This window comes from Anabrus simplex, chromosome 4, assembly GCF_040414725.1.
Source record: "Anabrus simplex isolate iqAnaSimp1 chromosome 4, ASM4041472v1, whole genome shotgun sequence".
NCBI lineage: Eukaryota > Metazoa > Arthropoda > Insecta > Orthoptera > Tettigoniidae > Anabrus > Anabrus simplex.
In genome coordinates this window covers 368,840,160-368,864,952 of record NC_090268.1, presented here as the reverse complement: position 1 = coordinate 368,864,952, position 24,793 = coordinate 368,840,160, and the positions used below count along the sequence as shown (strand labels likewise).

Here is a 24,793-nt window from a genome sequence, read left to right as displayed (position 1 = left end):
ATACATACCCTCATACATCCATTATCTGGCTTATATTTACATTTATTTTCACCCCTTCTCAACTGCGGCTCAAGTATGACTAAATCGGGGTCCAGAGTGCCACAGGGAAACTCAGTGACCTCGTGAACAATGGTTTCGTCATTAACATAAGTTTTTTTCGTTTATTTTAATATTTTACCTCGTCCCCTAGGAATGCTAGGCGTGTTTTACCCCCCACAGTACTTATATATATATATATAGTAAGTCATGTGTGTACCAAGTTTAGTTGAGAGCTATTCTGGAAAATACACACATACACCCGTAATATCGATAATTTTGGACATTTTCTCTTTCACCCTTGTCAACCCCCAAGCTGATGGGGACTAAATATGGACTTAAACGACATCCGGATTACCACTATCCATCTCAGTGACTCCGAAAACTATGGATTCTACATTAATATTGGTCTTTGTCTCTTATTTTTATATTTCACCCCCTTTACTGTAATTTTTATAATTAATTCCCGCCCCTGGTGGTATAAGTATTTTTTGTGCACCAAGTTTGGTTGAGAGGTATGCTAGATCATACGCGCACACGTCCATAATCTCAGTCATTTTGGTCATTCCATAGTTTCAGCAGGGGAGTGAGATGCGGTGAAGAAAAGTAAACGCCCAAAGTGACTGAGATTATCAATCTATGTGCGTATGTTCCAGCATAGCTGTCGACTAAACTTGGGACCAATATTATTCACTATCTGGGAAAAATACTGATGGGGCAAGACACCCTTAAAACCCCTAAGGGACGGGGTGACTGTAACTAAAAAGAACCAATGTCAGTGTCAAAACTATAGATTCGGGCTGAGATTCGATCAAAAGTAAATAGTCTAAAATGACCGAGATTAGTGTTGAATCCACTGCTTTTTTGGGTCACAGTCTCAGTGACAGTTGGAATCGTGTGCATCATATCTATCGCATGACATGTAAATACATATAGTTGTCACTCATTATGTTTTGAAAGGATCAAATACGAGGGTACTTCTCAGAAAATTCGAACTTCGATTAGGACAAAGTTTTACTCGAAAATCAAATAATCAGAAACTTGAAATCAAACACATCTAAATAACTCTAAAACTACATAACAAGTCATAAAATATCAATCAACACGTCGATAAGGAATTCTATAAAACAATTCAACTACTTAACAGGTAATACAAATCGTAAAGGTAAACATTCAAAAGCCATCCACGCTACGCCGGGTACTACAGGTAGTATTTATTATAAATTGCCGGCATAATTCCCCATTAATACCGATGTTTCAAGTATTGAAGAAACCAGAAACATAATAAAATGCCCGACATAATGACAAATGGTCTGTAATCACTTACTGCCACCGACCAGATCGCTATGGTGTAACTCTGCGTTCGAGAGGCGAATTGGTTCAAACCTCACCGTCAGCTGTCCTGAGAATGGTTTCCCATTCTCACCTCGAATCAAATGCCGGCACAGTTCCTTCATTTTGGTCACGGTTGATGCCATCGTCTGCATTCTTTACCACACCGCAAATCACCACATATCTCCTGCCTAGAGGCAGGGCGTTACATCTAGCTGGCCCGCCTAGCTCCCTGAGGGCAAAGAATAAAAACTAAAAAAACCCTTTCAAATTAATTGGATAAGTTGAAAGCTTTTTAAGGAAAAACTATATGAATGTGGATGATTTAACTTCACGGAGAACGAAATTTTAGCTCATTATAATATCCCCTTAAAAGGACGCCAGGTCGCAAAAAAATAATTTTCTCTTGACAAATGTGTCGCATTTGGAGAACTGAATACTGAACACAAGTTCATCTAAGATAGGCTTAGGAGTGGTAATGAAGCGGCCGTGGCATTAATTACGGTTCAGCCCAAGCATTTGCCTGGTGTGAAAATGGGAAAACACAGAAAACCAACTTCAGGGCTGCCGACAGAGGTATTCGAACCCACTATTTCCTAGGGATTGGAATAATTTACCAAGGGAGATGTTTAATAAATTTCCAAACAAAACAAAAAAACCCATGGCACAACAGCCCCGAAGGGCCAAGCCCTACAAAGCGACCGCTGCTCAGCCCGAAGGCCTACAAATTATCAGGTGTCGTGTGTTTAAATTTCCAAATTCTTTGCAATAATTGAAGAAAAGACTAGGTAAACAGCCGATAGGGAACATGCCACCTGGGCGACTGACCTAAATGCATATTAGTGGTTTTTGATTGATATTTGCCCTAATTTGTTCTCTTGAATTCCGAATCACTAAATCTAGCCCTTCAACGACGGTTTCACAAGAACTAGTAATTAATATAACACGAATGCACAATGTAACTTGAAAGAGAAGTGTTTACGTGTGCTAGAGCTTTTCTTGATTACTTTATTGTATGTTTTGTGGAGAGAGGGAATATCTCTACAACACAGAAGAAGTAGATTTAAAATAGTATTCATCGTTCTATACCAGACTGCCTGTGGTCCCTGGGGGGCTTCATGCACCACAAAGAACATCACTGATGTGAATAACGTCACACAATTCCTTCATTGTGTTTCCCTTGAGAGTGTTATTCAAGTGTCTGGCAGTATGAGTCCCGCTAAACTCCAGTGTAATTACAAAACTGCTGCACCCTTTACACCCATGTGAAGGCTTTGTTCCAGGTAGAATGAAGCTTATTTAAACGTCAGGTACGACTCCTTGTTCGTGCAATGCTGAGCATTGTAATTACGTTGTCTACTAAGACACGTAGTACGCGAAACGGGAAGCAAATATCCTGAACTTAGGAACTTATTTATGCAGTTCAGAACAGAGAACTTAACATTTCAGATGATGTTCCTAGTAAGGCAGACGATGAGACTCGGGTAATTAAATACCCGCGGTGTAACCTTTATATAGGATATCCAAAAATCCAGGTAACCACTTAACCACTGTATTTTACCGTCCTCGATGATAAGCTGTTTGCTTGTATTTGATGTGTTTGATTCCGTTTCCTTGTGCGAGATTGGTTCCTTACTACATCAATTCTCTCTCTAAATGAAGCTCTCACAACCCATAGAACGTTAGTTTACTTATTTATTATTGCCTAGAACCGAGGTTCCCTAAAAGCCTAAATTCTGGGTGGCATTTTTCTTATTTTATTTAAAATTATTATAGAATTCATTTTCGAAAAAATAAGTCGTCGGGTGACTTCAAAATGGCCCGGCCAGTTCATCTGAATGGAAGACAATTTGAATGCAAACATGGACCTACCGATCCGACAGACTTTTTATACACTATCCAGAGAGGTGTGATAGTTTAACTATAGCACCTGTTTATTACCAGATGTTTAACCACAAGAGAAGCCTGTAATCTTAATGACCTCTACGAGTTCTGACATTATTATCTCAAATTACCATTTAATGCTTTTACGATCACTGATCAAGAATAGCATCAATAACATACAATTGCGAGCCGTGGGCGAAACACTGTACACCTACATACATACATACATACATACATACATACATACATACATACATACATACATACATACATACATACATACATACACACCGAGCTCGATAGCTGTAGTCGCTTAAGTGCGGCCAGTATCCAGTATTCGGGAGATAGTGGGTTCGAACCCCACTGTCGGCAGCCCTGAAAATGGTTTTCCGTGGTTTCCCATTTTCACACCAGGCAAATGCTGGGGCTGTACCTTAATTAAGGCCACGCCCGCTTCCTTCCCACTCCTAGCCTTTCCCTGTCCCATCGTCGCCATAAGACCTATCTGTGTCGGTGCGACGTAAAGCAACTAGCAAAAAAAACCATACATACATACTTACATATATACATACATACATACATACATACTGCACCAATATGGCGAAGGGTACAATGCATACACGGTCTAATAACGCAAAAGATTATAATTGCTCTTATTTTCAAAAATGTCTGTTTAAAACCTTTGTTTGAGGTAGTTTTAGCGGAAAATGGTGAGGAATGTTATCGACTGAGTATTTATTGTCTTCAGTGATGTATCGTGTTTTCTGGTGGAAGTAGATTCCTTCCATTCTAGAGTTTTGAAGACCATAGATGAGTGGTACAATTCCTGTCTCAGTTTATGTGGCGCACAGTTATTTATGTGATAACGTACAACGAAGCTATTGCATATATTAATAGTAGCCGTTAATTTCTAGAAAAAATGTGTCCGGCTACATGAATATGTGGTTAGCACGGTGGAGGTTTATCCAGGGGGTCATGGGTTCGATTCTCTACCATATTGGGGATTTTATCTTTCATTGGTTAATTCCCCTGTCTTCAACATTATAATTCACGTTAGGTAGGTCCCCATCGTCATAGACACGCAGGTCGCCAACTTGAAAGGACAGGCCTTTGTGAAGGCCACACGACATTTTTATCTCCAAAAGTGACTTAAAGGTCAGTAATCACACAGCGGTACATTGAAAAATAATCACTTGTTTCAATGATCTACCATTCCTAATGGAGTATTCAAAAATAATTTTCCAGCAACATAACATTCGCCAGCGCAGGTTTTCCAGGAGTAATTATTTTCCCATTTCCTTGGCCTTGATGGTCACTTGAAATGTCTCCCACTTAACATAATGTGAGAACTGTTAAAATGCTAGCTTTCTCCTTGTCGAAATACTCGTCATTTGAAGCACAAATTTATTTATAATAACTGACACAAAATCTACCTTAAAATAATACACAGTGTCTCTTTGATTTTATGCTTGATCATATCAAAGTGCCTTGGCACGAGCTGGCCCGACAAGCAACGATAGACGCCATACTTTTGGGACACAGATAGGCGGAACTTTATTCTTGTACAACATTGTGATAATTTCTTTCATTTGCTTTCACTATTATTTCGCATTTATATTTTCCAATTCTGATTGGAGAGAGAAATGCACAGACAATACCCTGGCACGTCAAAGAAGTCGACTAAATGGCGTGATTTCCCAAGGTATCCCAACATTAGATTGTGAGTTGTCGGCTATAGGACCTGGTATTATTTCAACTTGTCTATTTAGGCCCATAATGTTCATTTATCGTTTCGGAATTCCCTAGATCATCTCTTATTCTCTTCCGACCCTAACGGTATTAGGTTTTCTACTAGGAGCCTTCTTCATTTCCACGCCCTTCGTGGCCCTTCACGTTCTTTGCTATTATGTTCATTTTTCGATAGCCGTTCCTTTGAAATCTGTGTGTAACAGGGATGATAATCTCTTAAACCAGCAATCATCACTGCTACATTACCCTGTTTCTATTTCAGGATGCGAGTGTTTGGTGTTCTCAACCACTTACGGCAAGGAATACGGGACCTTCAGTAGTCCCGACTATCCTCGGCCCTATCAAGACAACATCAACTGCCTGCTCTACACCTTCATTGCCAGCCTAGACCACATCGTGCAGATAACCTTCAAGGACTTCGACGTGCAGAAATCACACCTTGAGTAAGTACCACTGTAACATAACATAAAGTAACATAAAGTCATAAGTTAAAAAATGCGTATTCACTCTGCCAAAGTGTTCATTGTTCCCTCTGTCCATGTAGGTTCTCACTAGCGTGGATCCAGGAAAGAATTTTCGTGAAATTCTAGACGTGTTAAAGGTAATAAAGAAAAACCTCATCTCCAAGTACCATTGCCTACTAAGTAGTCTTCACGTAGGCATGATATTCTTTCGGTGTTTTGCAGTATGAGAGGAGCATACTTCAGGGAAACTTACCGCTTTGCGTAGACTTTGTTCTGCTTCCTCAGAACTGACCCAAGGTACTTAGAGTAAGAAGTAGGGATCACCCGCGGGTCTTCCCACACGCTTGGCCGTTGATGACGTCAGCGTGCACCCTCAGCGCCTTGTCTTCTGTATGAGGAAGGCTAATACACAGCTGTAAGCTATTCTGTTTTAGCCACATGTTAGAGATAAGAAAACTTCATTGATATTTTAACATCACCTAACAAAAGGCATTCCACTTCACTATTACGAGAGTAATAATAGGAGATCAAATACAGTGAGAATCCAGCAGCGTTTCTGAAGTATTTCGATCTGTATAAAAGGTTGTAACAATGCCAAGACTGTGATCCCAGTGGAATGGCCATTCTATATGTTCATGTTCTCAACACCCATGATAACAGTAACAAGGAGCTCTAATTGTTACAGACTCGAACATTAAAGCTTGATGACTGCAAGAAATATGTCCGTTGTTACAAGCAATATTGGGAAACTATATACACTGTCAACAACACAAACAGCAAATGTTAGGAAACTGTCCACAGAACGGTACAGTAAATGTTCTCCTCCAAGTGCCAGGAAGTGACAAATTCCACGTTAACATTAGATAGGCCATATAAATCAATGAGCCTGTATACTAACATTCTTAGCACTGGTTTCATATTGTACCAGGAAAAGTTGTGGGCAAAGGGCATGAGTAGGACCTCAGGGAGTGGAACTGGGTTTTGGAGCCGATACAGAGAAGGATAGTCTCGCAGAGCGAATAATAGATGGTAAATAATTTTTTTTCAAAACAATTTATTAATTTCTCACCCTGTGGTATGCTTGTTGACTCAAAATTTATATTGAAATTAAATGTTGAAAATAATCTTCTTGAAAAAAAATGGCATAAATATCATTGGTTTCAAAGTCTTTCATATGTGTGAATTTCCACCTAAAGTCTTTTTAAACCTAAGCACACTTTTATAATGGTAAATGGATATGAGAAATTATTAACAGTTTTCAATTCTCAGTTCGTCAATCTCGTTATACAGCACACTTGAAATCCTACAGTCTTTCTACGAGAAATGAAATTGAAATTAAATTTATCACTTTTGAGAAATTATGGAAATTGTTCACACGCGACACTGAAGTTTCACTGTTCAAAATAAATGAAAAAGTTTAGTCAGTTTGTTACTCACTTATGACAAGAAATGTTGTTACCAAATGTCGAAAGATGGACATCTGGAATGTTCCATGTAGAATCAGGATCGGCGATGTTGACGTTCCCGATGAGGTGATGACAGCTGGAACTGTTGAGTTTCGCACACGAAAATTCATTTAGTGCGACTGGTTATCACTTACACTGTTGAACACTATTTATGGCGTATGAAGAATCACAGTCCTTTCTGTACTAAATACTATTTACAGTCGTTATTGAAACGTTCTTAATCACACAGTTCACACTTGAAGAAAGAAAAAAAAAAGAAAGCAAGTCGATAAGCACAGTCTGTGAACACAGTCATTAAGTTAGATTTTCTGCTAATCCTGTTATATTAACTCAGAAAAGTTCTTACTTTTTCATTCAAAATATTGATGTGACGTGAATAAAGAAATATAATGCAATACTCGAGAGAAAAAAATAAGTTCTGGTGATTCTTAAGTATTAGGCTCTGTAGAAGTTTAATGTTACTTGACGTTGCCTAAGTCCACACGTAATGAAATAGTTAATATTTGTACTCCAATAAGTTCACTCGTGTTACAGTCTTAAATGTCTTTTTAGGATTATATTGTAATCGCGACGCGACATACTAACTGCAGTGCGACGTCCTTTATCGGCGATAGAATTTCGCGTTCTGGAGATACGACGAAAGTACTTCTACCGTGACTGCGCGAACATACTGTACGCGGGCCGGTCTCTTCACTATCTCACTCACACAGTTGTCTGTTTGTCCTTGTACGGTACTGTACTGTACTGCACTGGTTTGCGGGCTATCTGGCCTTGACATATATAGATACCAGCGCAGGGAGGGGTGGCAGCTCTCTCTCGGCCATGTGACCGTAATTACGTAATTTCGTTGAGACTTTAAATTGTTATAACTCAACAACCGTTTGATGAATTAATTTGAAATTTACAGGGATTAACTTTTATGATGTTTGCTATAATTCAGCGTTTGTCCCGTTGAAATTGGTTAAGGTGTTAAAAAGCTGTTAAAAGAAAAATTCTTTCGAGAAATATCTCTAGGGGAGGTGAGCTTCGAGCGACAGGTGACGTCACTTGACTCCGCCTAGCGTACTCGTAGGGTCTGGCACATACTGGAACATTCTTTACATGGATGTTCGTACGTCGGTCGGATCTTTAATGCTGGAAATAACATTTCTTTCAATTAATATGGACCAGGACCTAGGCCTTCCTGGTACATCTTCCCCTTGGTTGGACGAAAAGAAAATACGCAGGATTTTCTTTTCCAGGCTTTACTCTTCCTGTGGTACATATTGTTTTAAATTGGCTGAGTTATAAATACCCTCGAAAGTGCCGTCCAATCTTACAATTTCATAAGCCCCGTTTCTCAATACAGTGCGAATACGGTAAGGACCTACGAATAGTGGACAGAACTTAGCGTAAATCCTTCTCTCAGGGTTGGAAGTAGCTGGTCTCCGTATTAAAATAAGGTCTCCAGGATTCAATGGTCTTCTGAACTTCCTATTACGCTGGCGTCGTTCTCTGATGGCGGCTGCATGTCTTAACCTGGTCAGCGCGTCGTTGATCTTGACTTGCTGCGGCACAATAGCATTTGGTAGGGCTGGTAATATTCTGTCCCAAGGTCGCTCTGGTTTTGACCCGTGATGTAGGCTGAGAGGAATGTCATTAGTAGATTCATGCACAATAGAGTTCATAATTTTTTGCATTACTGGCAAGACCTCGATCCACTTCCAGTGATGTTCACTGCAATAAATCCGACAGAATTTCGCGAGTTCTCTCATTATTCTTTCAGCAGGGTTAGCTTCCGGATGCCTAATAGAATTCATGATATGTCGAATGTTGAGTTCTTCCAAAGCCTGTTGGAATTCTACGGAAGTGAATTGCGTTCCGTGATCCGTTAGTAGGTATTCAGGCTTTCCCATCTCAGGGATGATGTTCCTTTTCAGCCTCCTTAAGATGTTACTGGCGTTAGCTTTCTGGATAGGCATAGCATAGTATATTTGGAAAAGACATCCACAACTACAATGACATGTCTGTTCCCCCTGGTCGCCTTTGGCAAAGGGCCGTACAGATCGATTGCCATTATTTCTCCGGGCTTTTCCGGGATCAGCGGTTTGGGAAATTCCTTGAGGAGATAATTATTCGGTTTGATCCGCTGGCATAAATCACAGGACCGTAAAATTCTCCTAATGTCTCGCCTAAGATATTCCCATGTAAACCTCTCTTTAATAAGGTTGAGAACTTTATCCGTACCAGCATGGCCTGAAATTGAGTGACAATGCCATATGATAGCCTTCCTGATTTTAACAGGTGCATAAATCCTGCATTGCGTCTTGGCTAACTCAATGTATTTCATAAGAATTCCATCCCTTAAACAGAAGTTTGAAGAAAGTCGTTGGAGACGTGGGAATTCATCATCATCGGCGGGAATCGAACCTGATAAAAATCGAATTAATTCCCTACAATTGGCGTCTCTTCGTTGCATCTGGGTAAGGTAACGAAGTTTGCGAAGACATTCTTCGTCATCATCAGTCATGATGTTAACTTCGTGAACTTCGATAACTTCAGCAGGGTTGCGGCTGAGGGCATCTGCTAGAGCATTCTTCCGACCAGGCCTATGTATTACAGTGAGGTCAAACTGTTGAATAAAAAGAGCCCATCGGGAAACTCTCTCATTTGTCATGTCGGATGACAGTATGAATGTCAGAGCTTTATGGTCTGTGTAAATCGTAATGGGATAGCCGTAGATGATTTTTTTCCAATACTGGAGAGAAAAAACAACAGCCAAAGCTTCGAGTTCAGTTATAGTATAAGACTTTTCGTGAGGTCGTAGTTTTCTACTTAGAAACGAGATGAAAAGTCTGTAATCGGGATTTTCAGGTCTCGCTTGATATAGCACGGCGCCTATTCCTACAGAGCTGGCATCACACTCTATGAAGAATGGAAGAGAAAAATCCGGATAAACTAGTTTAACAGAGTTTTTCAACATGTCCTTGGTGGCAAGGAAAGCTCGCTCACATTCTTCAGTCCACTTCCATTTATTATTCTTAAGTTGTAGTTGTTGAAGAGGAGCTACCGTCTCAGTGTAGTCTGGACAGTGTTGAGAAAAGAACTGACAAAGTCCTAGGAACTGTCTCACGTTTCTAATGCGCTGAGGTCTAGGAAAGTCAATGATACTCTTAATCTTGGCAGGGTTGGGTTGAATTCCATCACCACTAATTACATGTCCTAAGAATAATACTGATGTTTGGAAAAGTTGACTTTTCTGGGCATTTATCTTGAAATTCTTCTTCTCCAATTCCTGCAGGACCAGATTGACATCTCTCACGTGCTCTTCGAAAGTTCTCGAGGCAATCAAAATGTCGTCAACATAAATCGTAGTTATGTCCTTTACATCATCTGATAAGTGTTTTTCCAAGGCTCTGATCAAAACAGCTCCCGAGTTCTTAATTCCAAAGGGCATTTTGTTAAAAACATAGGTCCTATTTTCAAATAAGAAGCCTGTGAATAGCCTACTTTCAGCATCCAATTTTATGTGATAGTATGAAGAAGTTCCGTCAAGGCAACTAAAGAAATTCATGCCGTGGAATCTTCTGATAATATCCTTAAGTAGTGGAGGACGGTCATATTCTAAGGTCAGTCGGTCATTTAGGACCCTCGCGTCGAGGCAAATTCTAATACTACCGTTAGGCTTACGTACTATGGCCAATGGATTCAAGTACTTAGTTACGCAAGGCGAAATTATCCCATCATTTGTCATTTTATGAATTAAGTTACGAACTTCTTCTCGATATTTCTCGGGTACGGGATATGGTTTCTTCTGATAAGGAGACAAGTCATTTACATCAAGATGATATTCATAGTCAGCTATCTCTCCAGGCTTATCATCGAATACACATGCAAATTTCTGTAGAACGTCATTTTTAGCCTCCTCCAATTTTAATTTAATTTCCGGGTCTTCAACCACACTGGCTATTGACATTATATAATCCGGACCTATAATGGAGTTCTCATTGAATATGGACTCTGCATCGTCCTCACTTTGGTCACCCTTTCTACTTTCTGCTACGGCTGGCGCAACCTCGCTCACAGCGGGCTTAATAATGTCACCACCGGCTGCTTCAAAACGGGCTCCCTTCACTTGAACTTCCAGGTCACCTCGTCCTACCAGCTGTAGTTCTACGGAATTATTCTGTAATCTTACGAGGTTGGCATCATAGTCAATGGTTCCTTTGTATTTGATCATAAAATCTGATCCAAGTATTAAGTTGAAGTTAAGACGTGATACTACCAAAAATATGTGTTCGAACATCTGACTGTTAATTTCAAACTCTAAAAATGCCTGGGATTTACATTTAACAATCTTATCAGGAACTATCCCTCTTACTTTAATTTGAGCTGCAGGTAATAACAAAACATTGTTCTGATCTTTAAGCGAGTCTACAAGCTTATCAGAAATTAAAGAAGCTTGCGCTCCAGAATCGATGAGCGTAATCACCTGTAGGTTGCCTGTGCGTACTGTTATGACAGGTAATGAACGTGTAATAATTGGCCTTAGTGTTTGTGCGTCTTCGAATAGTAATTCGGAATCGTCAATATGCAAGTAATTGATAACAGCAGTACAATAATTTGACGTTTCGACCTCACCGTGTTCGGTAGTCAATCTCCCTATTGCGAGATCGGCGTTTTTTTTATAGCGCCTGTTGGGTCAGGATCAGGTGATCTTTGTTCTCTTGGTCCGAATTGACGTTGATATTCCAGGGATGTAGCTCCAGGCTCATCAGGATTACGGTTTCTCTCCCTGATGTATTCCCGTGTGTCCTTCCATCTACTTTCGAGTTCTCGTCGTCTGGCCTCACGGTTTCCTTCAGGAGTGCTTTCGCGCTGTCTCCATGTATTCCTAGGTTGGTAAGGGTGTCTATCCTGATTCCTCTGACGTCTAAAATTCCGGAATCTGGTTGGGTTAGTAGGGCTTAATCTGCCTTCTTCACGTGTCCTGGGTTCCTCTCTCTCCGGCGGTTTTATTTCCGCAGAATTCGTATTTACTTCTCGACTCCTGTTAGTTTTCGGACTAGATTGGGTATTAGCCGTATCTAACCTACGCAAAGTAGCGTCAAAATGCTCCAATGTTCTAATGTTGGCAGCGACTAGTATTTCTTGCACATGAGGTGGATATTGAAGTGTCAGGATCTGAATAAGTTCAATATCTGGCAAAGGTGGATCTAAAAACTGGAGCTTCTTTAATTGCATTAGGCAGTAGTCTGAATATCGGGAAGTATTGACTGAAGTATTGTATTTGCTAGAGTATAGTTGCATCTTTACAAGGTGCTGTCTTTCTGAATCCCAAAAGCGTTTAAGAAGTGCCTGTTTAAAGTCGTCATAGTTTTTAAAGTTGCTCTTAAAAGCTATGAACCATGATAAGGCTCGTCCTTCTAGAAGTTTGGATACTACTCGAAGTTTCCTATCGTCCTCTACCCTATTTTCCTCCAGGTAATCGTCGACATTTAACAAAAATTCTCGAGCAGTGTATTCATCACGTCCTGAAAATTTGACTGGATTGTCATCTGGTACTTTAATAAGGGTTGTTGTATTGTGTATTTCCCTCGACGAACCAGGAATTGTGACGTCAGTTGTCTGTTCTTTAAGTTTAATTTGATTCATTTCTTCGGACAAATTTTTAATTTTAGAATTAATTGAGGTGTCTAAACTTTTTATTTCATTTCTCAAGTCAGTTTTAATGACTTGTACGTCTTTACAGAAAGCAGCTATCTGGGTATGCGTGCTATCTAGCTGTCCTGTAATACGCTTGTCGAGTTCTCCTTGCGTGCTCTTAATTAATCCTATCTCGCTTCGTAATTTACCCACGTCGCTCTTTAATGCATCTCGCAAGGTTTCCTGCACCTGAGCTAACTTTGCTTGAGTTTGTGAGATGTTACCATGGGATTCTTGAAATTCAGTTCGTAAATCTTTGAGTTCAGTAGAAAATGCTTGAACGGAAGGAAGAACATTTCTAAGATCTTTGTCTAAAGACTTGACGACCTCTGTCTTTATTTCTTCCTTAATAGACTCTAAGTTTTCAACAAACTGATCCCGCATGTTTTTCAATGTGGCTTCGACTTGTGCACTAGAATCAGTAAGTTTCTTTTCGAGGCGAGTTCCAGCTTCACGGAATCGTTGCTCGATAAGGGCACTAGATTCAGTGAGTCTTTTGTTAATGACTTTATCCGCTTCAGCAAACTTAGTGTCCAAGGTCCTGTCAATTTTAGAAGTTAAGTCTTCAACCTTACTATTTGACTCAGTTAACTGCGCCTGTAGTTGAGTATTTTGTGCCTGTATTTGTTGTTGAAGTTGAGCCTGTAATTGGGAATTAGACTCGATTATTTGAGTCTGCATTTGTTGTTGAAGTTGAGTATTTTGAGTCTGCATTTGTTGTTGAAGTTGTTGAGTATTCTGAGCCTGTAGTTGAGAATTAGACTCTACCATTTGCGTATTAATTCGATCTATTTGTGTGTTCATTTGTGCTATCTGGTTATTCTGATCATTAATGCTAAGCCTGAGAGCTTCGATAGCTGCAAGTAAGTTATCCATGTTTCCGGAATATTCGAATAAGTCAAATACAACAAGTTCTTTGCAGTCAAATCCTGTGCTCGAGATATAATGACTTGAATCGAACCCTGAATGTTGCGACTATTACAAGTGCATCATTTATTATTATAGCACGGCTTCAAAATCGAGTCCTTGAAATTGCGATGTCATCTATTATTATAGTACGGCTTCAAAATCGAGCCCTTGAAGTTGGGGCGCCATCTATTATTATACTATCCTCTCTGTACCAGGAAAAGTTGTGGGCAAAGGGCATGAGTAGGACCTCAGGGAGTGGAACTGGGTTTTGGAGCCGATACAGAGAAGGATAGTCTCGCAGAGCGAATAATAGATGGTAAATAATTTTTTTTCAAAACAATTTATTAATTTCTCACCCTGTGGTATGCTTGTTGACTCAAAATTTATATTGAAATTAAATGTTGAAAATAATCTTCTTGAAAAAAAATGGCATAAATATCATTGGTTTCAAAGTCTTTCATGTGTGTGAATTTCCACCTAAAGTCTTTTTAAACCTAAGCACACTTTTATAATGGTAAATGGATATGAGAAATTATTAACAGTTTTCAATTCTCAGTTCGTCAATCTCGTTATACAGCACACTTGAAATCCTACAGTCTTTCTACGAGAAATGAAATTGAAATTAAATTTATCACTTTTGAGAAATTATGGAAATTGTTCACACGCGACACTGAAGTTTCACTGTTCAAAATAAATGAAAAAGTTTAGTCAGTTTGTTACTCACTTATGACAAGAAATGTTGTTACCAAATGTCGAAAGATGGACATCTGGAATGTTCCATGTAGAATCAGGATCGGCGATGTTGACGTTCCCGATGAGGTGATGACAGCTGGAACTGTTGAGTTTCGCACACGAAAATTCATTTAGTGCGACTGGTTATCACTTACACTGTTGAACACTATTTATGGCGTATGAAGAATCACAGTCCTTTCTGTACTAAATACTATTTACAGTCGTTATTGAAACGTTCTTAATCACACAGTTCACACTTGAAGAAAGAAAAAAAAAAAGAAAGCAAGTCGATAAGCACAGTCTGTGAACACAGTCATTAAGTTAGATTTTCTGCTAATCCTGTTATATTAACTCAGAAAAGTTCTTACTTTTTCATTCAAAATATTGATGTGACGTGAATAAAGAAATATAATGCAATACTCGAGAGAAAAAAATAAGTTCTGGTGATTCTTAAGTATTAGGCTCTGTAGAAGTTTAATGTTACTTGACGTTGCCTAAGTCCACACGTAATGAAATAGTTAATATTTGTACTCCAATAAGTTCACTCGTGTTACAGTCTTAAATGTCTTTTTAGGATTATATTGTAATCGCGACGCGACATACTAACTGCAGTGCGACGTCCTTTATCGGCGATAGAATTTCGCGTTCTGGAGATACGACGAAAGTACTTCTACCGTGACTGCGCGAACATACTGTACGCGGGCCGGTCTCTTCACTATCTCACTCACACAGTTGTCTGTTTGTCCTTGTACGGTACTGTACTGTACTGCACTGGTTTGCGGGCTATCTGGCCTTGACATATATAGATACCAGCGCAGGGAGGGGTGGCAGCTCTCTCTCGGCCATGTGACCGTAATTACGTAATTTCGTTGAGACTTTAAATTGTTATAACTCAACAACCGTTTGATGAATTAATTTGAAATTTACAGGGATTAACTTTTATGATGTTTGCTATAATTCAGCGTTTGTCCCGTTGAAATTGGTTAAGGTGTTAAAAAGCTGTTAAAAGAAAAATTCTTTCGAGAAATATCTCTAGGGGAGGTGAGCTTCGAGCGACAGGTGACGTCACTTGACTCCGCCTAGCGTACTCGTAGGGTCTGGCACATACTGGAACATTCTTTACATGGATGTTCGTACGTCGGTCGGATCTTTAATGCTGGAAATAACATTTCTTTCAATTAATATGGACCAGGACCTAGGCCTTCCTGGTACAATATACAAAATAAATTGCCTTTCATAAAAAATAACAGGCTTGTTATACACACAGAATAATGCTGATATTTAAAAACAGAATATCAAACACACTGGTCCATAGCATCAGTGGAATTTCTTTGCTTTTCTTCTTTCTTTATCGGTATTGTATTAACTGAAACCCGGTCTCCGTTCGAATAAAAGAACGGCTTCTCACGAAGCAACTTGCAAGCTCATAAATTTCGGGAAATTTCTTCTTCAGGATATCCGTACGGTTTGTGATGATGTTCGAACCCTCTTTCAGTTCTTTCCCGAACTCGATAGATGCAGTTTCTTAAGTGCGGCCAGTATCCAGTATTCGGGAGGTAGTGGGTTCGAACCCCACTATCGGCAGCCCTGAAGATGGTTTTCCGTGGTTTCCCATTTTCACACCAAGAAAATGCTGGGGCTGTACCTTAATTAAGGCCACGGACGCTTCCTTCCAACTCCTAGCCCTTTCCTGTCCCATCGTCGCCATAAGACCTGTGTCGGTGCGACTTAAAGCAACCTGCAAAAAAAAATGGAACTCTTTTTGAAATCTAATTTCCACCCCTTGTAGTTTGACCGGTTTTATCTCCGTAATCGCTTTCTATATCGAGGTTCTTCTTTACCATAAAAGCTACAATACAGCCAGTGAAGTTTTCAAGCAGCTCATCACGATCCTTGGTTTCGCGACTGTCCTCGAGCTGTTTTACTAGCCCTTCAAGGGATTAAACGAACCCTTGCTCATCCTCCGGTGAAGAGTTGGATGTTGTGGTTTCAGCGCTGGCCTTAGACTGGCACACGATATCCGTGTTTTGATCGAGTTCATCAGTAGCATGTAACATATTTAGGCGTAGTGTTTCATAATCTTCCGGAGAACAGATGGAATTTCTTATCGCCTCGGAAGCATTGAGGCTAAGAAGCATTGATCTCACCTTTCGCGTCACAGCTGTCGAAAGAGGAAGGTCATAAAGCCTTCCGAACCCTCAAAGAGAAGAAAGATAGCTTTCGATAATGACTTGATTACTTCTGTCACCATTTATTTAGGTCAGTGGCTTTAGGGAATACATGAAAGTGTATGTTTCGTTCCTTCGCGTGCCTGCTATGATTTGTGCAGCCTGCAATGGCATGACAAAGCATACTGAAAAGTGTACACTATTACTGCTTTTTACGTTTTATCAGATAAAATAAACACACACGGTTTCTTATACACCACAGATATGTTAGTATCGTGTATTATTAGCACGTAGCTTCTGCGTGTACAGCGATTCTTATTCTAAATACCTCTACCTCATTCAGAGCAGATTCAACTCGAGGGTCCTGCGTGACGTCACAGCTCTGTTTTACTACTGCGCACCTCTCTCGTGATCCCTACCTTGTATTCTACGTACCTTGGAACTGACCAACGACTTACCAAGGCTGCCCTTCGACTCTAACAATGGGCACATGTTTTAAATTCAGTTAAATACTACAGTATTGATAAAACTGTTCCCTCGTTCGTCACCAGATTTTCCACTTTTCCATATTATATTCGAAGTTACAGTTCTTCTTACCTTATTTGCACGGAGTCTTATATTTTCTTTGAAGCGAATTGAAACATAAATACATATTCGATATGGGAATACAGGGTAATATTTAATGATAAATGAAATGAAAGAATAAGGCACCTAAGGGAGATAGGGGAGAAAAATGGGGACGAGAATGAAGAAAGATTAATATGTAAATAAAATATTCAATTGTATAACAACATAATAACATGGTAATTATAACTGCTGTTAACTAAATAGAAATATATTTCTTGTATTGTTTTATCGATTGACGAACTTAGTAAATATTAGTCACGTAAGTGTTGAATAAGTCCGCCTCTGTGGTGTAGTGGTTAGTGTGATTAGCTGCCACCCCCGGAGGCCCGGGTTCGATTCCCGGCTCTGCCATGAAATTTGAAAAGTGGTACGAGGGCTTAAACGGGATGCACTCAGCCTCGGGAGGTCAACTGAGTAGAGGTGGGTTCGATTCCCACCTTAGCCATCCTGGAAGTGGTTTTCCGTGGTTTCCCACTTCTCTTCCAGGCAAATGCCGGGATGGTACCTAACTTAAGGCCACGGCCACTTCCTTCCCTCTTCCTTGTCTATCCCTTCCAATCTTCCCATCCCCCCGCAAGGCCCCTATTCAGCATAGCAGGTGAGGCTGCGTGGGCGAGGTACTGGTCATCCTCCCCAGTTTTCTCGCCCGACCCAGAGTCTGAAGCTCCAGGACACTGCCCTTGAGGCGGTAGAAGTGAGTCCGAGGGAAAAACCAACCCTGGAGGGTAAGCAGATTAAGAAGGAAAGAAAGTGTTGAATAAGCACAAAATATTAAAATAAATATGATTCATAACATAAATGAGGAACAGTTTTGTCTCAGTTTAGAATGCACACTGTTTCAAAACGAAAGGACAATATTCGTATGTTTATAGTACTTGTTATACACACAATACCAAATTTTGAGCAAGTATGATCACTCTGAAAATAGCAAAAAAAAAAAAAAAAAAAAGGAAAACTACGAGTAGAACTTCAAAACAGTTTAGTCTGTGTTTTGAGGCTACACTCTGCTTTTCGTCATCCAGTCTGGTTTAGCGTGAGTGAAATGCCTCGAAGCAGAGGACGTGGCAGCAAACGTTACATGTTTTGCACTATTTTCTGGCAGCTTTACCACACTGAGCGCACCGCACTTGCTTCTCTCTTGTTTCGAGGTAGTGGGATCGAAACGCACTTCTGGCAATATGCGTGAAGATACTTTCGTACTCGGTCTTCCTGCGTTAAGACGCGTAACGGCACAAGATCGGATACATGCCCTAACGATGGACCGTGTGAAGCGGAGAAGGTCTAAATTTTCCTCTTTGTCCTTTGGGGTCAAACGGTTAAGTTGCAATGCATTGTTCATGGAGACGTTCAGAAGGAAATTCACTTATTTTTGTACACGCTAGTTCATCACCAGCCCGAAGTTGATTACCAGACAGTCTGTTTATTTCTCCACGTGATTAATCATCGGTACCTCCGTCACTATGGAAAGTATTTTCAGGTGGTTCTATGCATATATTAGCATCTAGGATGTCTTGTGATTCCTCCGGGATGCTTACGATCTGCACGACGGTCAATCTGAGAAGAATAAATGAAAATTCTATGTCAGTACTGCCCCCGTTTTACCGGGCAGCTCAGCCAGAGAGCGAGAGTCCCAGAGGCGGAACGTTCGCTTTCAGGCAACGCAAAGATTTTAAGGGCAGGGATAACCTAAGGACTGACGACAAATGAAAAACACTAAAAATGGGCTTTAACATTTATTAAGAAAATATTATCACTTTCCAAAATCATCTAGTATTCTCAGAATCTTGGCATAAAAGAATTGTTTCTTCCCAGCCGGAGTTCATTGGAAATTCTTCACCAAAATTATATTCTTCAAAGATATGAAACTAAATTTTACTTAATCGCGTTAATAAAGTAATCCTCTTATTATTCGAGAAAACCCTATCTTAAATTTCCAAAATCTGAATTTTAATCAATTAATTAAATTGACAATATTTCTGTTATTTACTCTTAATTCAACGAAATTTTCATCTCATCACAAAAAATCAAATAACCATTTCTTTTAATTAAATGTTCTTCCAATTAATTATTTATACTTTACATTATTTAATTAAAATAGTTTGAATGACTTCATTTAACACATTATATTTTTAATCTTGCGTAACCTAACGCAATGTTGTGCACCACTCACAATTAAATGCTTTAAAATCTCGATATGCAAGGTTACACTTTTACAGTCGGTGAACTTAATCCATTGACGTGATCCTTCCTTAGATATTTTCCTCCGAAGCAATAGATTCTAATCTACCTTATGTCACCATAAAATCGCTTAGAGATTCATAATTGAGTCAAATATGATCGTCACAAAACAGCAAGAAATCGAAGAAATTTTACGCGGATAGCGTACACATTTCGTGACGAAATGTCACCATAACAAATCATATTTACAAAATATTATCCATTCATCCATCTCACATTCATGCTTAGGTCCATGGCAATATTATCAAATGATTTTAACGAAACCTAGCCCTTGATTCTCATTTTTTATAATTACTCGAATTTGGAGAAATTTTCCCGATGACGATATCAGATAAGGTCTACCATTGCAATCATTTGGTATGTGAGGGTATCAGGTTTATCACTTCTTAATGAAATAGAATTCACAACGATGTCCCAGGAGAATTTTACAGTAGAAATCATCACTAATAATTCCATAAAATTGCCTACAATATCGGATAAATGCACATTCGCGTATGCGGTCTATGAGTCACGATTTCATTATTATTATTCTCCTATTACCTCAAAATATCGATCAATATGTGCTCCTGGTGAAGAAATTATCTTCGAAGACATACTTTCTTCCTTAATTGACTCATTTAATGGACACACAAATAAAATCCTATCATAAGATCCATTTACAAGTCTCAAATATCCAACATTACAGTAAATGCAAAAATGTAACATACAAGTTACGACCGTATTCCAGGCCTACACTTACTCAAATATGAGCACACATTTACCACTCACAAGCACAGTAATAATTATACTCATGACCATAAATTATTCCTTTAGACCGTGGTAATGTCAAATTATTATTATCATTATTATTATTATGCGCGCGCGATCGCGTCATCGTAGGCTACAAATTAATGAAATCATAGATGACTCTATCTTATCTTGAATCTACGATAAACCACAAAATCATCAAGGGAAGCTCCTAAATTAATAGAACACGTCAATATTCTGTCCCACATAATTCAAAATTATTTTCAAATTATTTAATAAATTAATAATTATTATCGCATGGGTTACATAATTTTAGCACTCTCCTATGCTTATTCTGGGACAGTGAGAACATGTCACGAAGCACTCACTCAAGTATAACAAATAACAGGTCCCAAATACACTCTCACGCACATCTCAAATTCTACCAACACCAATCAAAGAAGAATGAAATTTCTAATTACAAAGACTAATAGAAATTACTGTCAATAAATAAGCAAGGACTACGTCTACAATATTATCACAAAAGATCGATAGAAAAATATAATTTAAAAATCTTATCTGTAATGGATATGGTTCTGGACTAGGCAGATGATCAGTGAAATTGGATCAGATTTCCATCTCGAATTATATTCTCCCCTTGGCTGAAGGATGCCTCACATTTTACTTACTCATGGCAGCAGCAAAGGAAGACATGGAACAATCACAGAATCCTTCATAACGTTGAGGTTCCATCCGTGGGAATATTTCAGGACTGCTTGCGATCTTCCATCTTCTGGTAAAAAGCTGAAACTAACAAGTCGGTTTTAGTAAGAGTTCCGAACACACATTCGATGCGTTATGATGGCAAAGTTTTACGTACTTTACAGTTCCTCAATTTTGTAAAATAAATAAATTCTGAACTGCGACGTTTCAAATAATTTTTGCTACTTAAAATTTCCTCAGAAGCAGAAATATTGCCACATTGCAGCAGATAAATGCTTATAGTTGCCAACGTTGTGCAATCGCCTCCAAATAAGACAGGCATTTTGAGAATATGACGACGAGTACTTGAATGAAGCAAGTAGAAATGTAAAAAGAAAGCAAATCTCCCCAGATACACGGGTATTTAATATCCTTAAGACGTACTGTAGGTGTGTCTGCAAGTTGTATACTATTGGTTGAAATCTTGCGATCGGGCTAATCTTCCAATTCTATTGGTGAAATATCATGACGTACAACTTCACAAAGTATTGATCGCCCTTGGCGTGGTAAATCCGTAGTCACGTGGCACACAGCAGGGGTCTAGGACACAGCACAAAAAACCCAAGGCCGATGCATGCTTGTCGGGAAAAACCTGTTTCAGCCGCCGGCGAGCGGATATGCTACAGAGTTAAAATCTCCGTTCTGACTGATAATTTAATGCACTGTTCCACCCTGACAATAAAACATTCTTCCCAAATGAACCAATTACCAATTTTCAAGGGTACAGTCCTGAGGCAAACCCATTCGCGCCCACTGTCAACATATGTCGACGTGGAACTTTTGCGCTCTGCTAGACCAAAGCAACTATAAATCAGCCATAAATGAATTCAAATCATGTTAAAGTCATGTTTCGTTATTACGTTTAACACAACAGTCCGATGTTACTTTCAACTGTAACAATATTATAGGAAAATATTACTCACCGCGACGGAAGCGTCATCCCATTGAGTGTATAGGGAATGATATTTCATATGCAGCCACGCGATAAGACTCGCGACCGAGTGTTTGTGCTGTGCAGTAAGTAGCAAACAATGAATGCCCCTCAAAAATATTCTTCCGGTTTACCGATAATAAGATCGTCAATATTCAGATATTGACGTCGACAAATGTCGACAGTGGGCACATATGGGTTAAGTATTTCAATAATTCTGCAGCTAATCTGACTGACATTTTAAATGTCCCGTCATTTATATCTAAATTTCTGATATAGTGCATACCTTCCTGTCTGATGCAAATCATTTCGAAATCTCAATAAACTCAAATCAAAATACAGAAGACTTGTCTATAATTCGATGTATAACATTGTCCCAAGCAAAATGGCGTCCGTGTGTGTCTCGACCTCAGCGAGCGAATGCATTGCAATACGTGTCACCAACTCTGTGTTATTTTGTGCTCTTTGGCAACCACCTGTAACGATGCTTCAGACACGTAATTTTTTTAAGCGATAACCTAGCGGTCATGAGAGGTCCATTTCACCTGTTGAAATATTATCGTTTTCTCAATATCGCTATGAAAGACATATACAACAGGGATTTTATATAACTTACATATAGATAGATTATAAAGGGTAATTATACCACCTAATTTATGAAGAATTGACAACAAATTCCTACTGTGGTGTTCATGATATTCCCAATGCATGCCAATAGCAAGGCAATGGCAATTCAAATGTAACCTCTGGGGTGGTTCATAAGGTGTTACGTGTCAGAGTGGAATTAAACTAAAGTTCATCGATAACCAAACTTTGTCCATTACATAGACATATTGTTCATAAAAATAGAAAGTATTTACGGACCTAGCACAGACAGTTGAGGAACTCCACACATAAGTAGCTCCTGATAGCTACTTAAGGGATCGATTGAGTTAGAAAGTTTGAATGCGGTGAAAGTTGGGTACATTTTTAACATTTTACATTATTTTTCACACACTTATGTGGAAGCTAGAATCATGAAATTTGGCTCGCGTATGGTCATCAGTTGTGTCAATGTGCGTGCCAAATTCGATTACGGTATCTTTCCAATAAGTGTGTCAAACTATGAAATGTACCTGTCAAAATCACAAAATTTACACACAATCGGGGGACACAGCCAAATCTAACGTACAAGGAAGAGAGTCGTCATATGACCAAAGTTGTAGATCATTCCAAATTGAACTAAGATTGTGCCATCCGTTTTCTGATATGACTTACCGTTTAGCCAGCAAATACCTCGAAAGAAAGTTCAGCACCGTCTTTAAAATTGCCTCCATATTTCGATATTTTTCGGGGGTAAAATGTGAAAAATGTTGACATCTTGGAAATTTTCTGTCTGTTACATGCTAAAAGCTATAATGTCGCCCAATTTCAATATTTTAGCTCGTCTGGCATATTGTGCTGCCATCTTCATTTGGGGAAGGGGGGTAAAATTAGGAATATCCTGAAAGTTTCTAAGCCCACGAAACCTATAGGTTATCAGTTTGGATAAATGTTTGCAAATTTTCGATTTTTCTAGGAATCCTGAGGTCATCAGTTTCTGTGCTACCAAGTTTTAGGTTTCTGGAATGTCTAGAAGTGTCTCATTAATTCACGTCTATTTTCATTTTTATACCTGTATAAATAAATATATATATATATATATTGCACCCGTCCACCTCCCGAGTCCCAGACTAGCATTTATCTCAGGGGTGTCGGTTCATTATTTAAGTCATCAAATATATATATAACGGCATAATAGAACACGGGGATGAACGGAGCAATTAAAATTAAAATGGGGAAGGCTCGATTGTAAACTTGAATTTAAGGACTCCATGATAGGACTAGGAAGTGACTGTTACTTTAAAAAGGGCATCATCTAACTACAATAAAAAGATTATGAGAGTGGTTTCCTTTGAAATAATTTGCCAGAAGGGGCGGTTTATTACGCCATCTGACGTATGAAACTTTGATACATTTGGCAACGACATTTAAATTTCCACACATGTTACATACACAAATCACTTGCCATACCGCAAGTGGTATCAATATCTTGCTTGGTTGCTTCTGAAATAAAATGACATTTTGGAGGTATAATTTACGGATCGATTCCATTTGAATCGAACCGTTGTTCAAAGATATAGCTTCCTTCTATCGGGAGCCCGAGCATAACCCATGTTACGGTCGGCTTCCCGATTTAACTAAGATGACGTACTCCGGCTATATACATTTTTCCGAGACCGGTGCTCGGACTGGGTAATGTTTCTCGTGAAATGCGAAAACTGGATTCCACGGACAGTTCCTATCTTACGATATCCAGCTGATGCCATACCACTGACTCAGCATTTATATTTTATTTACATGTGATTTGAAATGTTGCAAAGTAGCGTCAACAGACTACTGACACAGATGAGATAACGAGAAGCGGTTGGGAAATACCGTGGCAATGGCCCCCCTCGCATCGCGAGCGAAGTAAACAAACACGCCAAGTATTACTGTAACATCGTCCCATACGGAAACCGTACAATAACGAGGTAAACAAAATGATTCTAAATTCTCATTCTCATTATTCCACATACGAATAGAGGGATGTTGTCACCAAATAATTAACTCCACCATCATCACAATATTCATGAAATTATCATCCTTGAAATTATTATTATTATTATTATTATTATTATTATTATTATTATTATTATTATTATTATTATTATCAACGGTTCCTGGCACTGTCACGTTGGATTAATATCGTCATTATTATGCGGGATGCAAACACAAATCGTTATTACCGTTATTATTATTATATCCCTCTCGTGGTTATTATTATTATTAATGAATAGATGACTCAAGATATTATTATTATTATTCACGTCACTTAAGAGGTTATTATTATTAATGGACCGGTCACTTCCGCCAAAATATATACAGATATCGGTCGCAATTACAAATATTTCACTGATCAACCAACGACATCATTACTGTTATTATTATGACAATTATTATAAATCTGACCGCGATGATTTAACATCGTCCTTACATTATTATTATTATCGGTTGCATATTATC

General features: G+C 39.0%; 1 protein-coding gene across 1 annotated transcript in view; it reads left to right on the top strand.

Moving 5' to 3' along the window:
* The first annotated feature begins 4,470 nt into the window (after positions 1-4,470).
* Positions 4,471-24,793, top strand: part of LOC136872280 (suppressor of lurcher protein 1-like) — a 339,284-nt gene continuing 318,961 nt past the window's right edge. Inside the window, exons 1-2 of the mRNA XM_068227413.1 lie at positions 4,471-4,531; positions 5,264-5,444. Of these exons, the coding sequence (XP_068083514.1) occupies positions 4,471-4,531; positions 5,264-5,444 (242 nt within the window). The remainder of the gene's footprint in view (positions 4,532-5,263; positions 5,445-24,793) is intronic.